Source organism: Perissodus microlepis, chromosome 9 (assembly GCF_051167445.1).
Source record: "Perissodus microlepis isolate ML-2025 ecotype Zambia chromosome 9, ASM5116744v1, whole genome shotgun sequence".
Lineage (NCBI taxonomy): Eukaryota > Metazoa > Chordata > Actinopteri > Cichliformes > Cichlidae > Perissodus > Perissodus microlepis.
Window position 1 is genome coordinate 30,527,217 of NC_140469.1, and position 21,566 is coordinate 30,548,782.

The window sequence follows — 21,566 nt, forward strand, 5'->3', positions numbered from 1 at the left end:
CGTAGTTACATGTGTACAGCTGTGTCACGTGACCGAACTGCAACAAACAACGTCAAAGCAGGAAGAAGGGGGCGGAGCAAAGTGTGTGCAGGAGAGGAGTCGAGCAGAGAGAGCTGCTTTTTCACGAAACAGGAGTAAAGTAGTGAACTTAGAGGAGAGAAACAAACTAAAGTATCGATCATATACCACTACCAACGTCCTGATCGATATCTGCATCGATCTGCCCACCCTCGTCTCCTGGATCGTAGCTGAGATCAGCGTGAACCACGTGGGTTTCGGCACCCTGATCTGTTTCCTGTGTTTGGAAAGAGTTCCAGCTTCATCGCGGAGTTTCTCTCGGTTTGTGGGCTCATCTAAAGGTAAGCACCGAGCTAACTTTACTGTGAGTTCAGTTCATGTTGAGTTTAGCTCCTGAATGAGGTCTTCTGCTGCTCTCCTCGGTGTCTGTTCACAGTTTATTGTGAACACGTCGAGAGAAGAGTGAGAGAGTGTTTGGAGAAAAACACCAACTAATCATTAGCTCAGCACGCTGGGAGAAGTTGAGCGTTTGCTCGCAGAAAGTTGGAACCTTTAGCTGCACTGCGTAAATTCTTTACGCTCAACGAGACAGGGTTGTTTAAAAGGCTGCTTTGTTTTATTTTTCATTTGTTAGGTTAGGTTAATCATATCTGTAACCACCCTGTTGTTCTTCGTTTTTGAAGTGTTCCTGCAACTGCAGCATACATGCTAAGCTAGCTGTACCACGTTACTTCCGCGCATTGCATTGTGGGTACGGGTGGCAACAAACTCAAAACACCGGTAATCATTAATTCCGCGGTTTTAATCCCTACTTGCATTTTATTTGCCCCAAAAACAGTCATGTACAAGGTCCGTACGAAGATAGTTTCCGAAAAGGCAAAAAAACAAGTATGAGGAAAAAAATCATAGGAGTGAAAGGGTCAGACCCATACGAGCATACAGAGTGGAGTAAGGACGTTAGCGTGCTGCCTGACTTTCATCACGCACATATTTACTATTATATGGTCCTAAGTGTGAGTTCATACACTCACAAAATGTTTAGTAACTTCAGATCCCTGCAACAAGCCCAGGTCCAGTTTACTTTGGTGATTTGGACTATTCCATTTCACAGCTGTTGTTACATTTTTTTTCCTTTATCTCCTGTACAGGCCAACGCAATCTAATTGTTGTTTCAGGTTGTAGTATTACACAACATTTTCAGATCTAATAAAAATAAAATAGGTGTTTCGTAATTCGGTCAATTTATTATAGAATCTTATAAGAAAGAGGCAAAATTGTATTCCATTGTGCTTTATTAGCTGCTTCGGTGAAGAACAAATCAACAATGCAACAAAAAAAACATATCAAAACAACTTACTGGAAAACAGTTATTCATCACTTGATTGCTTCAGTACAACACTTGGGCACATATATGCTTGACTTTTCGTGGCTTCTTTGATCTCGCTCTCTCTCTCTTAACCGATCAAATCTGGCTGTAGTAGCAGCTTTAAACTCAGTATGACCAGGCTGATAGAGGGGCCCAGTCTGGATCACATTCCAGCATTTTGTAGGCTGGTTTTCCTACAAAACACAACAAACATTAGCCCGTAAAGCCACAGTGAACAAAGCAGCATAGCGCAACGAATTCAATTCAAAATAAATGTAAGACTTAACCTAGACGTAACCTACATCAACGATTATGTTATGATAAATTACTTAATAACTACAACAGAAGACTTACCTTTGTGGAAATGCTTGGAGCAGACTAACACGTGAGCTTGAGTGTTCTGAAAAGTTATATTTGGTCTTCGAATGGCTGCAATCCAGGCCATCCGTCGGCTCTTTGTTACTTCAGAAACATGGCTTGAACAATTTCTCTTCCACGACGTAATCCGATAAAAACCGATCTCTTTACCCGTCGGCTTCCCGTAGCTGTCATGCGACCGGCTATTGCAGTTAATAATACAACAGCTTCTTGTCATTATGTTTCTCTTTATCGCTGTGTGACTGTTTTCATATGAAAAATTTCAATCTCTATTAGATTATGATAGGAAAAATGGTCATTTGGCCAGAGTTGGCCTAGCACATGCACACCCCACATACCTTGAAACATTAGTTTTAGAGGCCCAAAACACTCAACCGAACCATTTAATTTTTGTTAAAGTAAAGACTAATTATGTCTTGGGTTTTAACTATTTAATAATAAAGAAGGAAACATCACAAAAAGCACTTAAGGTCATGAAAATTAATCAGGATTTAGCAATTCATTGACACATCCACCTTATTTATTGAAAGTATCGGTATCGACGATACTGGCCCGTATCTACTTGTTATCGGATCGATACCAAAACATGCATTATCGTACACCACTAATGTGTCGACTGAGGGCATCTTATTGCTAGCCGTGGGGATTAGCCAGGGCTCTAGAAACTAATTGGTTGCATATTCGATCTAATTTCTCAATGGTGTGACTAATCCTTGGTCGTCCAAGTAAAAAGGTCGTCTGTGGTCAATGACAGACAACATACTGCCCATATTGTGATCTAAACCAATCAGAGATAGTCAAGGGCGGAACCTCTAAGATGTCCATGCCCCAGGTATGGATATTGAGATGATCAATTCCAAGCCTTTATGGCATTTTTAATTTATAGTTCCTTTTTATTTTATATATCTTGAGATGTTTAAATTTCAGCTCAGTGAAGCACTTTAAGCACAAGAACTTCTTCAATGGTGTATTTTTTGGAGTATAAGGCAGACTTAAAATTCTTTAATTTTCTCAAAAGTGTCCCTTATGTATGAATTCTGGTTGATAAGTGAAACTTTTTTCAACTTATTCTTCTTGCTTCCTCCACTTCCATACCATTGATTCATTAATGTTCAATTCTCTTGCAGCTGCTCTATTTCCATGTTCTCCTGGGTGACTGATAGAGTTTGCTTCATAAGCAGAGTCTCTTAAAAGGTGCCATTTTGGGGGCCTTATACACACACAACAGAGTATTATTATGTTGAAGCACAGTACGTATCACTCCGCGAGGATCCTGACTGTGGTAGCCGTAATGCTCCGACAATCCATCAAGCGGTGCAGCTTTGTGGCTTACCAAAGTCGTACTAAAACATTTTGACAGATTTTTAAGCGCCGTGTACCACATAATATTCACACATAAGGCGCACTTTTGAGAAAATTTAAGGATTTTAAGTGTGCCTTACAGTACGCTACTGAAAAAGTTCTTGTGCTTAATGTGCTTCCCTGAGCTGAGATTTGAACTTAAAATATCTGAAGATATATATAAATTAAAAAATTAAAAGTGCCTCAAAGGCTTTGAACTAAACATCTCAATACAGTGGCTTGCAAACGTATTTGGCCCCTTGAACTTTTCCACATTTTGTCACATTACAGCCACAAACATGAATCAATTTTATTGGAATTCCACGTGAAAGACCAAGACAAAGTGGTGCACACGTGAGAAGTGGAACGAAAATCATACATGATTCCAAACATTTTTCACAAATAAATAACTGAAAAACGGTGTAATTTTTCAGCCCCCTTTGGTCTGAGTGCAGTCAGTTGCCCACAGACGTTGCCCGATGAGTGCTAATGACTGAATAGAGTGCATCAGTGTGTAATCTAATGTCAGTACAAATGCAGCTGCTCTGTGACGGCCTCAGAGGTTGTCTAAGAGAATATTGGGAGCAACAACACCATGAAGTCCAAAGAACACACCAGACAGGTCAGGGATAAAGTTTTTGAGAAATTTAAAGCAGGCTTAGGCTACAAAAAGATTTCCCAAGCCTTGAACATCCCACGGAGCACTGTTCAAGCGATCATTCAGAAATGGAAGGAGTATGGCACAACTGTAAACCTACCAAAACAAGGCCGTCCACCTAAACTCACAGGCCGAACAAGGAGAGCGCTGATCAGAAATGCAGCCAAGAGGCCCATGGTGACTCTGGACGAGCTGCAGAGATCTACAGCTCAGGTGGGGGAATCTGTCCATAGGACAACTATTAGTCGTGCACTGCACAAAGTTGACCTTTATGGAAGCGTGGCAATAAGAAAGCCATTGTTAACAGAAAACCATAAGAAGTCCCGTTTGCAGTTTGCCACAAGCCATGTGGGGGACCCAGCAAACATGTGGAAGAAGGTGCTCTGCTTGGCTGTCACTTAAGTTATTTACATCCCTGATAAGGAAGTCCTACTATCTGTTAAACATCTCCCATTACAATAGCCTCACTGTGTGTGTGTAGAGCATAAGGCCCATCTGTAGTGCACATTAGAGCAGGGCGATATGACCAAAAATATTTATCACGATATACATTTGAAAATTTGCGATAACGATATAACTGACACTAGACAAAATGCTTTACAACTCCACAACTTTATTAGTGCAAAAAAACCCATCAATGTATTTTCACTTTAACAAGCAGCTGTTTTTTATGTGCATTAAAGTTATATAAAAATTTAACAGTGCAAATGCAAATTCCTCGCTGACAGTTTAACCAAAAGGCATTTCCAGTGGAAATTGGCCGACATATCCTCAGCATAACCATGTATAATATCCACAAAACTTAAAAAGAGGTTATACACACACAACACAGTAATATTATGTTGAAGCACAGTACGCATCACTCCGTGAGGCTCCTGCCTACGATAGCCGTAATGCTCCGACAATCCATCAAGCGGTGCGGCTTCGTAGCTTAGCAAAGTCGTACTGAAACATTTGACAGATGTTCGAGCGCCGTGCACATAAAATTGTTTTGAGGTCAGTAAACACAACCAGAGTTCATACATAAGGCACACGGGATTATAAGGGGCTCTGTCGATTTTCAGAAAAATCAAAGGATTGATTTTAAGTGTGCCGTATTTTCCAAACAACACGGTAATAACGACGGCCCGCTAGCATGCTCTACCAAAAATAGTGCTTTGTTGTGTATCTGACAGACGAAAGCTAAACCAGTTCCACACCACTGACTTTGTAGCATTTTTACAAACCGATTCTGGTTCATCCGTTTCAGTTAACGATCCGCTTTCGCTCTTCTCATTCTGCGTTACCGCCATGTGCGTATGTAAACAAAGTCACTGCGCATGTGCGTTTTACCCATATTCTATCGCGATATTTCATTTTCCTATCGTTGCCCAAAATTAATTCAATTCAATTCAATTCAATTTTATTTATATAGCGCCAAATCACAACAAAAGTCGCCTCAAGGCGCTTCATAGATACAGAGAAAAACCCAACAATCATATGACCCCCTATGAGCAAGCACTTTGGCGACAGTGGGAAGGAAAAACTCCCTTTTAACAGGAAGAAACCTCCGGCAGAACCAGGCTCAGGGAGGGGCGGCCATCTGCTGCGACCGGTTGGGGTGAGAGAAGGAAGACAGGATAAAAGACATGCTGTGGAAGAGAGACAGAGGTTAATAACAGATATGATTCAATGCAGAGAGGTCTATTAATACATAGTGAGTGAGAAAGGTGACTGGAAAGGAAAAACTCAATGCATCTTGGGAATCCCCCGGCAGCCTACGTCTATTGCAGCATAACTAAGGGAGGATTCAGGGTCACCTGGTCCAGCCCTAACTATATGCTTTAGCAAAAAGGAAAGTTTTAAGCCTAATCTTAAAAGTAGAGATAGTTTCTGTCTCCCGAATCCAAACTGGAAGCTGGTTCCACAGAAGAGGGGCCTGAAAACTGAAGGCTCTGCCTCCCATTCTACTTTTAAATACTCTAGGAACAACAAGTAGGCCTGCAGAGCGAGAGCGAAGTGCTCTAATAGGGTGATATGGTACTACAAGGTCATTAAGATAAGATGGGGCCTGATTATTTAAGACCTTGTATGTGAGGAGCAGGATTTTGAATTCAATTCTGGACTTAACAGGAAGCCAATGAAGGGAAGCCAAAACAGGAGAAATATGCTCTCTCCTTCTAGTCCCTGTCAGTACTCTTGCTGCAGCATTTTGGATTAGCTGAAGGCTTTTCAGTGAGTTTTTTGGACATCCTGATAATAATGAATTACAGTAGTCCAGCCTGGAAGTAATAAATGCATGAACTAGTTTTTCAGCGTCACTCTGAGACAGGATATTTCTAATTTTAGAGATGTTGCGCAAATGGAAGAAAGCAGTCTTACATATTTGTTTAATATGTGCGTTGAAGGACATGTCCTGGTCAAAAATGACTCCAAGGTTCCTCACAGCGTTACTGGAGGCCAAGGTAATGCCATCCAGAGTATGAATCTGGTTAGATACCATATTTCTAAGATTTTCAGGGCCGAGTACAATAACCTCAGTTTTATCTGAATTAAGAAGCAGAAAGTTAGCGGCCATCCAGGTCTTTATGTCTTTAAGACATTCCTGCAGTTTAACTAATTGGTGTGTGTTATCTGGCTTCATGGACAGATAGAGCTGGGTGTCATCTGCATAGCAGTGAAAATGTATGCTATGTCTTCTAATGATGCTGCCTAAGGGAAGCATGTATAATGTAAACAGAATTGGTCCTAGCACTGAACCCTGTGGAACTCCATAATTAACCTCAGTGTGTGAAGAGGACTCTCCATTTACATGCACAAATTGGAGTCTATTAGATAGATATGATACAAACCACTGCAGTGCAGTACCTGTAATACCTACAGCATGTTCTAATCGCTCTAATAGGATATTATGGTCAACAGTATCGAACGCTGCACTGAGGTCTAGCAGGACAAGCACAGAGATGAGTCCACTGTCAGAGGCCATAAGAAGATCATTTGTAACCTTCACTAAAGCTGTTTCTGTGCTGTGATGAGCTCTGAAACCTGACTGAAACTCTTCAAATAAACCATTCCTCTGCAGATGATCTGTTAGCTGTTTGACAACTACTCTTTCAAGGATTTTTGATATGAAAGGAAGGTTGGAGATTGGCCTATAATTAGCTAAGACTGCTGGGTCTAGAGATGGCTTTTTGAGTAAAGGTTTAACCACAGCCAGCTTGAAGGCCTGTGGTACATAGCCGACCATTAGAGATAGGTTGATCATATTTAAGATCGAAGAATTAATCAATGGCAGGACTTCTTTGAGCAGTTTTGTAGGAATGGGGTCTAAAAGACACGTTGATGGTTTGGAGGAAGTAATTATTGAAGTTAACTCAGAAAGATCAATTGGAGAAAAAGAGTCTAACTTAACATCAATGGTACTAAGAGTAGCTGTAGATAATATTACATCTGTGGGATGATTACTGGTAATTTTTTCTCTAATGATAAAAATTTTATTTGTGAAGAAGTTCATGAAGTCATTACTAGTTAACGTTAAAGGGATGGTTGGCTCAACAGAGCTCTGACTCTTTGTCAGCCTGGCTACAGTGCTGAAGAGAAACCTGGGGTTGTTCTTATTTTCTTCAATCAGTGATGAATAGTAAGATGTTCTGGCTTTGCGGAGGGCTTTCTTATAAAGCAGCAAACTATTTCTCCAGGCTAAATGATGATCCTCTAAATTTGTGACACGCCATTTCCTCTCCAGATTACGAGTCATCTGCTTTAGGGTACGTGTTTGAGAATTATACCACGGAGTCAGGTACTTCTGATTAGAGACCTTAGTTTTCACTGGAGCTACAGTATCCAGAGTCGTACGTAGTGAGGAGGTGAAATTATTAACAAGATAATCGACCTCTGTTGGGGTAGCGTTCAGATAGCTGCTCTGCTCTGTGTTGGTACAGGGCATTGAAGATGATAACAGTGGGTGGATTATATTCTTAAACTTAGTTACAGCGCTTTCGGAAAGACATCTACTTTGATAAAATCTACTCTCCACTGCTGTGTAATCAATTATTGTAAATGTAAATGTTATCAGGAAATGATCAGACAGGAGAGGGTTTTCAGGAAACACTGTTAAATGTTCAGTTTCTATGCCATATGTTAAAACAAGATCTAGAGTGTGATTAAAGTGGTGGGTGGGTTCTTTTACATTTTGAGAGAAGCCAATTGAGTCTAATAACAGACTAAATGCCATGTTGAGGCTGTCATTTTTAGCATCTACATGGATGTTAAAATCACCCACAATAATTATTTTATTTGAGCTCAGAACTAAATTAGATATAAAGTCTGAGAAATCAGACAGAAACTCTGTGTAAGGCCCAGGTGGACGATAGATGATAACAAGTAAGACTGGTTTCTGAGTTTCACAGCTGGGGTGGACAATGTTAAGCATCAGGCTTTCAAATGAATTAAAAGTCTGTCTTGGTCTTTCATTAATTAATAGGCTGGTGTGAAAAATTGCTGCCACACCGCCCCCTCGGCCTGTGCTTCGAGGTTTCTGGTAGTTAGAATGACTCGGGGGTGTTGATTCATTTAAACTAACATAATCATCCTGCTGCAACCAGGTTTCTGTAAGGCAGAGTAAATCAATTTGTTGATCAATTATTAAGTCATGTACTAACAGAGACTTGGAGGAGAGAGACCTAATATTTAATAATCCACATTTCACTGTTTTACTCTTTGGTTCAGATGTGGATACTGTACTGTTCTTTCTTTGTAATTGTTTATGTTTAAGTTGTTTGTTGCTTGTTTTTAGTTTGTTTTTTGTCTTTTTGGAAGCTGACACAGTCTCTATGGAGATGGGTTTTTGGGGGGGTAGCAGGAGGAGAGAAGCTGCAGAGAGGCGTGTAAGACTGCAACTCTGCTTCCTGGTCCCAACTCTGGATAGTCATATTTTGGGGGGTTTAATAAATTTGTCCATATTTCTAGAAATGAGAGCTGCTCCATCCAAAGTGGGATGGATGCCGTCTCTCCTAACAAGACCAGGTTTCCTCCAGAAGGTTTGCCAATTATCTATGAAGCCCACATCGTTTCTGGGACACCACTCAGACAGCCAGCAATTTAAGGAGAACATGCGGCTAAACATGTCACTCCTGGTCTGATTGGGGAGGGGACCAGAGAAAACTACAGAGTCCGACATTGTTTTAGCAAAGTTGCACATCGATTCAATATTGATTTTAGTGACCTCCGATTGGCGTAACCGGGTGTCATTACTGCCGACGTGAATTATGATTTTACTGAATTTACGTTTACCCTTAGCCAGCAGTTTTAAATTTCCTTCAATGTCGCCTGCTCTGGCCCCTGGAAGACAATTGACTATGGTTGCCGGTGTCTCTAGCTTCACATGTCTGAGAACAGAATCACCAATTACCAGAGTTTGACCCTCGGCGGGTGTGTCACCGAGTGGGGAAAAACGGTTAGACACATGAACGGGTTGGTGGTGTACCTGGGGCTTCTGTTTAGGACTATGCTTCCTCCTCACCGTGACCCAGCCGCCCTCTTTCCCCAGCTGCTTGGGGTCTGCCGGGGAACAGCTAGCGGGGCCTACGCTATCTTCGGCTGCACCAGCTACAGGGGCCTGGCTAGCTACGGGTGAATGAAGGGTGCGAAGCCGAGTCTCCAATTCAGTAATCCTGGCCTCCAGAGCTGCAAATATGCTACATTTGTTACAGATATCATTACTGCTAAAGGAGGCCGAGGAGTAACTAAACATCTGACACAATGAGCAAGAAAGTGCAGGAGGGACAGGTGAAGTAGCCATGGTGCTAACGAGTCGGCTACGAGCTAAGCTAAGCTAGCGAAACAGTACAGAGACAGTGAGTGAATACTTTGGCTATAAATTAGGTAGTGAGTACACAGAAAGTGTGCTTCGGATGAAGCACGTGAAGATTATACTATGAAAGAAGAATGTATTTAAAAGTTGTTAATTAAATTGCTAAGCAAATAAGCTACTCAGGAACAGGAAGTGATACTCTACCGCAGACCGGTACACCGGTATTACCGTGAACGGTATGATATAGCCCAGCCCTAGTGCACATGCATACAACTAAGTGACAGAAGTGCTCTTGCTATACTAAAGTGATATTATTAAAATATGTGATTAATACATGACAAAATAAATCTGTTTCCACAATTCTACCCTTTGTGATACCACAAGAATCACATAAAACGTATGGAGATTTCTTTTCTAACTAGTGAACATATCAACACTATTGCATACTAAAATAATTCACAATCTGTATCCCTAAACAATCAGGGAAAAAAACAATTTCACACTATTATTCTATTTTTACTTTCACTATCATCCTCTCTTCATCTGAGTCTCCATCCTTTGTTCAAAGATGACAGTTATAACATAAAAGAAAACACAAAATATGAGATCATATACATCCCCAGTATTGTTAGGGATTGAGGGTAAATTAATACCACAAACACATGCTAACACTGATGTTAGTGCTTCTTACGTTCTCAGTAGCACATGAACTTCCACACAGCCAACATATTTTACAACAGAATTATGTGGTAAATGGTAAATGGACTGGTTCTTATATAGCACTTCTCTACTCTATCTGATCACTCAAAGCGCTTAATACAACTAATTCATTCACCCAATCACACCCATTCACACAAGCACTTTTTTCTAAACTGTTTAGTTCTTACTGTCTAACATTCATACACATTCACAGTTAGTAGGTTAGTAGCTGACCTTCTCTACCACCGGAGCTACAGCCACCCCTATTTATACAGTGTAGTGTACTCTTTATTATTGTAGGCCCATCAGCTCATTTACCCGTCAATTGGCTGAAAAATCTGTTTGGAACAGCTACTATGTTGCAAAGAGTGAACTACCACTGGCAAAATTTAGGAGTCTTTGCAAACTTCAAAAAGCAAATGGCCTCGATCTTGCTTCCACTTACCTCGTACCCGTGACTTCAGTGGAAATTTCAGATTCAGGGTCTGACACAGACTGATTCATTGTTGTGATTTGTGTTTTAACAATTTTTTATTAATGTTTTGTTTCCGTTACAATATTATACTTTAATGTATAATATTGTAACAGAAACAAAACAGGAAACAAAACATCAATAAATTGCTCTCGTTTTTATTTGGGCTACTTAAATTTATTTTGGGCTACTAAAAACTGAGTGCCTGCCCCAAGGGCTACCAGAGATTTTGAAATTGTGCGAGCCCTGGAGTGTGTCATCTGTTCAAAGCCTCTCCCAGTAAGTGCTGTTCTCTATGCCTGTCTTACTGTACATGATGTTATTAGCGCAAACACTTTTATAATTGAAATTTTTAATACTTCAACAATAATACAGACAGCAATATAGTTAAACATCTTACAGTTACTTTTATTGGGAATGAACTTTAAAAAAACCAAACATCCGTCTCCTATTTTTTGACATACAAGAAAGAAGCATCGGTATCTGACGAGAAGACTTAATTTGGCCTTACTGTGTATTATTTTGTGGTATTTTTTAAACAGGAGATGAATATCTCGTACAAGATGATTCGTTCACATTTGCACATCTTCATTTTTAAGGTAAATGAAGAAAAAGCAGTATTTTGTGTGGTGTGTGTAACAGAGGGTGAGCAAAGGTGTTTAAATCAACTTTTTCACATGGTCTTACCGAGAGGTGATGTGAAGTGAAACATGCATTCTCTTTTTGGTAATGTGCTGGAAAAGCTTGGAAATGGGCCGTAAAAGAATTTGACCATGTTACTCACACCCCAGATTTCTCAGGTCAATGGACAAGCTGCTCCTGGATGTACCTGCTGGGTTTAACACTTACACCCCGCTGACTCAGAGACCAATCACTTGTGTATGAAGCAAGACCACAGCGCTTTTTGTATTTTTACTTGCTGCAAGGGGGTAAGTCCTTCACATGATCTCAGCTAAATGTGATTTCTAAACTCCCCTCACAGTTCTATTATAAACAACAGTAGCTACACAAACATCTCATTAATTATGTGACAGATAAGACACTCATATGTGAACATGTGAGGTGTGTGCGTGCGTGCTTGCGTGTCACATTTTTTGGTACACCTCAAATGGCTTTGATCTTTTACCGACAGTCACCCCCAATATATGGCGTAACCATTTAACGAACCAGTGTGTAGAAAACAGAGGTGAGCATTCTTGATTAAGATCTAATCATGTTGGCCTTCCTGCACAATAACAAACATATTAATCCACAATTCTCTAACAGTACCCAGGTCCAAGAAGAAGCTCATAGCGGACAGGACCTTCTCTTTTGCTGCTCCAAACATGGAATAGCCTGACCCTGAACATTAGAGAGGACCCTTGTCCATTTTTAAAACACATCTTGACACAGTGTGACCCTGATTTTACAGTTTAATTTAATCTGATGTGCTGATGTGATTATTTTAATTTAATTCTCATTATTATTTTATTTTTTAACCTAATTCAGTGTATCATTTTTTATCATGTCAGGCATACAACACTTGGTTTTCAACTTGGAGTTGTCTGAACATGCTATATAAATAGATTATTTGATCTAACAGTGTGCAAATTTAATTCAATTCGATTAAATCAGGGTGAAGCTGGTTCTGTTTTGTAAGGAGCTTTTCTTGATCTAGTCGTTTTTCAACAGTGTCCACTGCCTCACTGTGGTTTTATCTGAATCAAGTGTAAGTTTGTGGACATTGTTGTTAAAGTCAGTGGAGCTTTTTATGTAGGTGTGGGGTGTGTTCCCCACAAAGGGTACTAGGATGGTAGTAATGTGCTGGACAATGTTGTAGGTGGCTGAGTTTATGCTGCTACCAATGAGTCTGAGTGGGACTCCTTCTTTGTGTATCTATGGAAGTCCATATATACAGGGTGCAGCATCCACCGGGTAAAGGTGGTGGTATGCAGGGCGCTCAGTGGCTTTTTCCCTTTCAAGTTCTTGTAGGCAGCTGATGACTTTCTTTTTGTAGTTGCTTCTTTCACTTTGAAGTTTCATAGTAGAGATGTGCAAAGCAGCCGGTATCTGTATTTGTATTTATTGAGGGGGGAAAAGTATTTGTATTTGTATTTGAGTAAAATTCAAGCTGGGCATAAAAATAATTTTTTTGCGTTATGCTTGTAATTAATGTTATAGTGTAAGTATTCTTTAATTATATCCATTATAGCAACTATGGATAGGCAGTATTAGTTGATTTCTTTTCCATAAATCCAGCAATGAACATGTAACGTCACTGAAAAGAAAATAACAACAGCCATTGCCTCAACCATGGTTAAACCAACAACTAAGGTTAACCTTAGCATAGCTAAGTTAACTGGCCTATAACCTACATAACCTACGTAACCTAAATGTACCATATAGCTCGCACAAGTGCATACAATTCGACACAATCATTGTTTTAACCTTTTTACCGAACTTTATCGTTACTCTGTCAACAGCCTGTTGTCTAAATTACCAAGCTAACAGAGCTACGTAAACAGAGTGAACATAAGAGCACCCGAATGCAGACGTCAATAATGCAGCGTAATGAAATAATCTCCCGATCTTCGCGAAACCTATAAACTGCCTCCAGAACACAGTTAAGGTCCAAAAAAATCTATTGAACAAAAATAGTGATGCAGTTCAGTGTTTTTTCGCTCAGCCGAGCCGTCTCTGTTGCTGTGTGGAGCAGCCTGTGTCAGTCACCTCTTTCACACGTCACTCACTCATCCAGTACTGTTCTGCAGTCTCTCAAGGAAACTCAGCTGTTTCATATAAAGTTTTCTCTTGTTCCCAAATATGAATATTTTTTTAAGTATTTGTTCGAAATAAATATTCGTAAAAAAAATAATTATTTATTTTTGTTTTTGTTTTTTTGTGTGCCTTTCCGAATACTGTATTCCGGTTCGGCTCCACCCCTGCTTCATAGGTATTGTTACTGATGAGTGTAGTAATGTTTATTTGCTCTGCTTCTTCTTGCCAGTGATAAAATACATATCTATACTTATTGTGTCCCAGCTGAGTCACAGGAGGAGAAGAGTCTGGTGGAGCAGCAGAGGAACAGTTTCAGCCATTTGGACTCATCTCAGCCACTACAGAGGAAACAATGACTTCAACACAAAAGGTGAGAAAAATATCTCAGTTACACTGTTATTGAAACTGTGTGCACAGTAGGGCAGGGCGATATGGCCAAAAAAATATGTCATGGTATGTATTAGAAAATTTGAGATAACGATATAACTGACGATATAATTTCTGCAAGACAAAATACAACTCCACAACTTTACTAGCGCAAAAAAATCTATTTATTTTCACTTAAACAAGCAGCTATTTTTTATGTGCATTAAAAGCTATATACAAATTTAACAGTGCAAATGCAAATTCCTTGCTGAAAGTTTAACCAAAGGGCATTTCCAGTAGAAATGGGCTGACATATCCTGAGCATCACTATGTATAATATCCACAAAACTTAAAATGAGGTCACACACACACACACACACAGACACACACAGACCACTCATGCATTCAGTTTTCCTACAATACTACATTTATCACAGCTGCTCAGTTCAAACAGCAAAGCTCTGCAAATTTTCATTCCATTATTTTCATTGATGTATAATGATGTAACACGTTGCTATTATGTTGAAGCACAGTACGTATCACTCCGTGAGGCGCCTGCCTACGACAGCCGTAATGCTCCAACGGCTTCGTAGCTTAGCAAAGTCGTACTAAAACATATTTGACAGATTTTCGAGCGCCGTGTACATAAAATCGGTTGGAGGTCAGTAAGCACAACCAGAATTCATACATAAGGCACACGAGATTATAAGGGGCACTGTCGATTTTCAGAAAAAATAAAAGGATTGATTTTAAGTGTGCCTTTTTTTCCCAAACAACACGGTAATAACGACGGCCCGCTAGCATGCGCTACCAAAAATAGTGCTTTGTTGTGTATCTGACGGACGAAAGCTAAACCAGTTCCACACCACTGAAGTTGCAGCATTTTGACAAACCAATTCTGGGTCATCTGTTTCATTTAACGATCCACTTTCGCCCTTCTTATTCTCCGTCGCCGCCATGTGCGTATGAAAACAAAGGCACTGCGCATGCGCGTTCTATCGCGATATTTCATTTTCTTATCATTGCTCAACATTATACCACATTGTACCACTCATCCAGATGTTTAGCTTCACCCCTGTAATAAGTCTGATCATTGTTGTCGGGCGATCGTGGGTCAAGAGTTGGCAGTTCATCTTGTAATCGGAAGGTTGCCAGTTTGAGCCCCGGCTCGGACAGTCTCGGACGTTGTGTCCTTGGGCAAGACACGTCACCCATTGCCTACTGGTGGTGGTCAGAGGGCCCGGTGGCGCCAGTGTCCAGCAGCCTCGCCTCTGTCAGTGCGCCCCAGAGCAGCTGTGTACAATGTGCTACAATGTAGCTTGCCATCACCAGTGTGTGAATGGGTGGATGACTGAATGTAGTGTAAAGTGCTTTGGGGTCCATGGGGACTAAGTAAAGCGCTATACAAATACAGGCCATTTACCATTGTTAAAGTGTCCTACCATAGCTGTGTCGTCCGCAAACATGATGAGAAAGTGGGGGGCTCAACATAAACCCTTGGGGAGCTCCCTTATTCAGTGTTCTTGTGCTGAAAGTGTTGACACGAGATAACAGCAGCTTTTCCATCCTGGGCTCCTCCATACATAAAGAATCCACATTCACAAACAAAAACCACAAAGTTATAAGAAAACACAACGATCATATTTTCAGCACACATTGAAACAACAACATCATCAGTTGGACTCCCCATTTTTCATGAAATGAAAGATTTTCTCCAGCGATCAATATTTCTTCAGTTATGTTATTTTCATTCCAATTCTCATTGTAGCACGTCATTGTAATGTGAAACTACCAACAAAATGTGGTGGCAACACACCTAGAACTTGTTTGTTGACATCTTTGATTCCACTAATGGAGTTTCAGTTTGTTCCACGACTGCATTTCACTCACTGCCTCTGTTTGTATCTCTGTCACTGCAGGACCAACATGGAGCGAGAAGTCAGCGCTCTCAGGAGGCCGACAAACCTCACAGAAGAACTGGACGGAAAAAGTACAGCTGTGATGAGTGTGGGAAGGATTTTACTGGGGCTGGACACTTAAAAGCACACAAACTCATCCACAGTGGAATTAAAGCGTACAGCTGTGAGCTGTGTGGAAAGTCTTTTACTCAGGCTGGAAGTTTAAAAACACACAAACTCATCCACAGTGGAATTAAAGCATACAGCTGTGAGCTGTGTGGAAAGTCTTTTGCCCAACCTCAAGGCTTAAAATCACATCAGCTCAGCCACAGTGGAATTAAAGCACACAGCTGTGAGCTGTGTGGAAAGTCTTTTAAGGCGGTTGGACACTTATATAGACACCAACGCATCCACAGTGGCTTTAAACCGTACAGCTGTGATAAGTGTGGCAAAACTTTTGCTTGCAGTGAAAACTTACAACTTCATCAAGTTGTCCACACTGGAATTAAGCCGTACAGCTGCGACATTTGTGGAAAAACCTTCCGCTGGCTACTCAGCCGAAATAATCACGTACGCATTCACACCAAAAATGATGTTTACTGCTGTGATCAGTGTGGCAAAGTGTTTGTGGTATACAAAGAATTAAAGCAGCACATGTTTACCCACACTGAGGAGAGACCTTATAAATGTGACCTCTGTGATAAGGCTTTTAAAGAGCCACGTTCCCTGAAATCACACCAACAGCTCCACACCAGAAAGAAACTCTACAAGTGCAGTTACTGTGAGGTATGTATTTATATTTTTACAGATGCAGTTATTTTGAAGTATTATGTGAATTAAGTTTAATTTCAAAGCTAAATGAGACATGAAAAGTCATGTACAGAATATTCAATCAAGTTTGAGACAAATCAGAATCTTTCCTGATGATGGAAAAAACCGTAAAGTTTTAAAAGCTTCTCCCCTTGCTGTCTATCTAACATTCACACTTGGGGAAGCTTGGGGTTAGTATCTTGTGACATGCAGAGTAGAGCATCCATCGATTTAACCAACAATCTTCACATGAAGTGGTTTACCTACAAACGAAGAGTCATTTTCGCCCAGAACGCTGAGTGTTACAATATGTAATTGGATGTTGGCAGCGATGCTCTTTATTTCAGGCAACATTCAGGATAAAAATGTTGAAGGAATTCCCTGACTTACACTGTCTTTGTGTCTTTGTTCAGAAGCAGAGCGACACAGATGGATCCAGTTCTCAACCCTGCCGTCACTGTGGTGGTGGGAAAGAGTTTCACTGTGACCTTTGTGGAAAAACTTTCAGTCAGCAGTGGTGCCTAACATTACATCAACGTAGACATACTGGAGATAAAATGAACTACTGCAAAGAATGTGGTAGAGGCTTCCCCACACCAAGTACATTAAAAATACATGAGCTTATTCACAGTGGGGTTAAAAAGCACATCTGTGATCAGTGCGGGTCATCCTTCACCACTGCAGGTCATCTCAAACAGCATAAACGCGTGCACACAGGAGAGAAACCATACAAGTGCAGACACTGTGACAGAAGCTTCTCACAATCAAGTAATCGTAACCTTCATGAACGCAGACACATGGAAGAGAACATCAGCTGTGACCAGTGTGACAAGACCTTCAAGAGTCTCATTTCATACTCCGAACACAAACAATCCCACACTGTCCCCACAGTTTTACAGTTACCAATGTGCCAAAACATTCACTTCATTATTTGCTCTGTGCAAACATCAACATCAAGCGGACCTGAAGTCACTGGATCACAATGAATCTGAAGAGACAGAAAGATCCTCTTCTGGTTTCAGGATCAGACTTTAAAAACCTTGAGATCAGGCTCCACAGAGTTCAGCTAGAGTCTCCTGTAAAGAGTGTCATAGATGTCACACTTGGATCTGATGAGGTAGCTCTGCTTTCTGGATTCACAGTGAATAATCCTGAATGGTACATTCAGGAAGATAGAAGTAAAGATATCTACACCAAATTCTTGTTTTTCTTTGGTTACCTTTGATATTCCATTTCAAAATGAATGTGTTTTTTTCTTGTATTTAGTTTTACTTTAGTTTATTTCCTGTCCTGTTGATCCACATGTTCTGTAGCTGTTTTCTGTTTGTCGTTTGTGTTGTGAAATCCTGATACTACTAAAGATTTAGTTATATTTGATTAACTCTAAAGTTTGTTTTATTAAACACTTATTAAATAGTTTGGTGTAAAAAAAATAAAATAAAATAAAGAAATTGTCTCACAACAAGTATTTTGAGCCATGATTTCAGGTTCAGATTAACTGTTTTTAATGGCACATGTGGAGTGCCATCAGGGGACACTTGGTTGTTCTCCACTCACACTGAACAGGGTTCCTGCAACTCAGTAAAAAATTATCTTCAATGAAAATAAATTCGGAAATTTCATCCCAGAACTTTGCTGTGGATAGGTAGTTTGCAGAGGGTGTGTTTAAGATACTGAAAGGATGAGTTTACCCTTCCAAACTGCAAACAAACGGTGTGCTTATTAATAACTGAAGTTAGATTACAGGAGGGTAAATTGAGTTTAAGAGTTTTCAGTGTCATTAAGATGGCTCTCCTTTTACCTGACTTATATCCCCATGAAAGCTTTCCATGTAGGGGATGTTGACAGAGGTAATGCAGTCGGACAAGGGAGGATCCACACAGATACATGACCTCAACCTCTTTAAAGCTTGGAGAGGTTCTAGTGAGCCTGGTTAAGGGAACAGATGAGTTGGGGCCGGAGGTGCCAAGTTCTACCATTTTGCAGTTCACGTACTATCTACGTATGAGAAGTGTGGACGTGAGAGGCTTGTGAGGTCTGGGATCTTGGGACGGTCTGGCCTTAGCAACCTGAGCAGCGTTAGCACGTTTTGGTTCGTGCAACTGGTCCGTCGGGTTATTGTCTCCCCAGAAACATTTCCGTTGTGTTTTGTGTGCTTTTGCAGCATTTTTCTTTTTGCAGTGTTTTTCTTTTTGCAGGTGTTTTTTTTTTTTTTGCAGGTGTTTTTCTTTTTGCAGCGTTTTTCTTTTTGCAGGCATTTTTCTTTTTGCAGGTGTTTTTCTTTTTGCAGCATTTTTCTTTTTGCAAGTGTTTTCTGAAGCTGCAGTCCATTTGGCCCCTCAGGGCCACCGTATATGTCTGGAGGCTCACATCCACCAAGGACTGGGTACAAGACTTAGCTATTTTAAAGCCTCCACGTTGTGAATTCTCCATCATTATAACAAAGGTAAGTCAGCTTGAGTACTGCAAGTAAAATGCCTTTGATTTTGCCCCGAACATTCAGATTAGTGCAAACATAAATTCATTCATGAGGGGGAAATTACAGTGAGAACATTTGGAGGCTCTGTTAGATGGATAAAATAGTGAGTTCAGTGCATTGATGTGACATTGGCCTAAAGGATTTAGTCATTCTTTATGGTTAAAGAAATTGCACTAATTAATTTATATGTATTATGAATAATCCTAATTATACATCTTGCTTCCGTGTTTATGTCCTGTGTAACTTAAAATACATTCTATATACATTTTGGTTTTATACATTGATTAATGACCTGCAGAATCTCTTTATCATGTTAAGTGATTTATAATTCTCACTTAAAGTCGATATTCTCCCTCTTGAAAGTGATTACATCCTTGCATTACATACTTTAGTTTCATTTTTTGCAGTTGGGTTTCTGAAAAAAAACAAAAAAAAACAGGCAGACTTAGAATATAACGTGCTGCACAATATCGTTTATTATTTAGTATCTACTGTTATCTACTGCTAGCTAGTTTATTGTGATGGTGCTGTTTTTATTATGTTGCTCTTTGTTGTTTGCTTTCTCTTCTGTTTTTTTTCTCCATACAGGTGATCCAGGCGTTTTGTTTGTTTGTTTGTTTGTTTTTTCCTTTCTTCCCCCCCTTCTCACCGTCTCTTCTCCCCTTTGGTTTTCTTTCTCTCCCTCTCTTTCTTTCATTCTTTCTCCCTGTCCTATCCCCCAGTCACGTCTGTCCCGTTTGTAGCAACCGAAAATAAAATAAATACATAATTATAATAAAGGTCAATCAAATGGACCAATATGGCAAGGCCATGATGATCCACTTGGTAAAATAAATCCGCTTGGCATCTTTCTTGGCCTTAAGACAACAATTCTGATGGCTAAAGATCCAAACGGGACACAAAAAAAAAGAAAAAAGAAAAAAAAGAATATAACATGCAGCGTTCTATAGATAGATACATAAAAAGTTTTTTTTTTATTACATGTATGTGCTAACTTTCTAAACACTTTGTTACATTTGTTATAAATGGATTTGAAAGTAGATAAAACACATTTGTGTCAGCCTTGGCTCATTAAATTTCTTGTCTTTAAATTAACTTTGTCTGTGTGTTTCAGGTACTGCACTCTCAAAGACTGAATGAACTACCATAAATAATAATAATAATGTGTATGTGTTAGTCCCCATAGGGAAATTGCTCCTCTGCATTTAACCCATTCACCCAGTGAAGCAGTGGGCAGCCACCAATGCAGCGCCCGGGGAGCAGTGTGTAGGGACGGTACCTTGCTCAGGGGTACCTCAGGGAAAATGCAGATAAGAGTGGACCATCTCTAGTGGAAAGTTACTGAGTCACTGATGTTTAGACTAGAATGACAGAGCTTCTGTAATATAACTGTTAGGGGCACTCCACCATTTTGAGATCCGTGTCAACGTGTCTTGCAGGGCGCCTTCTAGAAGTATTGTGAAATTAAGTGTTAAATGGTTTACTGAGTAGTGTTTTGTCTTTTATCGGATGCCTCTGAGGAATCAAAAGAACTCGGTGAAGTGTTGATATTTAATAATAGATACATAAAAAGATAAATAAAAAAATTACATGTATGTGCTAACGTTCTAAACACTTTATTTGTTACATTTGTGATAAATGGATTTGAAAGTAGATAAAAAACATTTGTGTCAGCCTTGGCTCTATGACTGCCATAATGAATGAATTAAATACACCATTAAATAATTAATTAAATGTGGCAATAATTAATTACATAAATATTTACGACACTTGTAATTAATTAATTATTGACACATTTAATTAATTATTGACATATTTAATTAATTAATGACTCATTTAATTAATTATTGACACATTTAAATAATTATTTAATGGTGTATTTAATTCATTCATTTTGGCACAGTTGACTCCTTCAGGTCTCACCATGAAATAAATTTATCTGTCAACCTCACCCATCAAACTCAGGGGGCGGGGTTAATGCTGATCGAGTCAAAACCATTGCTTTGGCCTGGTGGTCATTGTTTTTAGCACACAACAACCGGCATGTGGAAACTAACAGAACTGAACTTTGAAAAACCCTGTTTGTGTGTCACCAAATACCGTTTTAATATTTTTTTAGCCGAGAATGTAGTGGTTTAATCTTCATATGTCTGGTCGGTTTGTCAAGATACAGCCTCTTTGCAAAAGTGCTTCGATGATTTCGGAGATGTCTGCCCAGTCTCACGGCAAAGCGTGGGATAGACCCGCTCGCCTCGCAAGCATTCGAGCTTTTATTACCACCGACAAAGCGCAGGCCCTGGCACACAGCTGTAATAACCCCCGCTGACACTGACTTCTTTTACTGAGGTTATATTTATCGGGGTTTTATTTCCCGATGTTTTTATGTGTCGTATGTGTTTCAGTCGCCAATTCTGAATTATAACTAACATTAAAAACATGTTTAAGGAGGAGAGAGAGAAAATAAATTCGATTAACAGCTTATCTTTGGGTTTTTGTTCAGTAATCAGCGTGACCTGTGTATAAACGCATAAAA

The 21,566-nt window shown here is 39.9% G+C and overlaps 1 protein-coding gene across 3 annotated transcripts; it reads left to right on the forward strand.

Annotated features, from left to right (window-relative positions):
• Positions 1–42: 42 nt before the first annotated feature.
• On the forward strand, positions 43–20,809 carry LOC146380818 (uncharacterized). Of its 3 annotated transcripts, XM_084939846.1 has the most exons (5): positions 44–359; positions 11,515–11,652; positions 13,745–13,850; positions 15,766–16,530; positions 16,968–20,808. In XM_084939846.1, the coding sequence occupies exons 3-5, from the start codon at positions 13,833–13,835 to the stop codon at positions 17,538–17,540; spliced, it is 1,356 nt and encodes a 451-aa protein (XP_084795972.1). In that variant the 5' UTR covers positions 44–359; positions 11,515–11,652; positions 13,745–13,832; the 3' UTR covers positions 17,541–20,808. The 3 variants fall into 3 exon arrangements, with proteins under 3 accessions (XP_084795973.1, XP_084795972.1, XP_084795971.1); XM_084939847.1 differs by lacking the exon at positions 11,515–11,652 and having other exon boundaries at positions 43–359; positions 16,971–20,809; XM_084939845.1 differs by lacking the exon at positions 11,515–11,652.
• Positions 20,810–21,566: the final 757 nt, after the last annotated feature.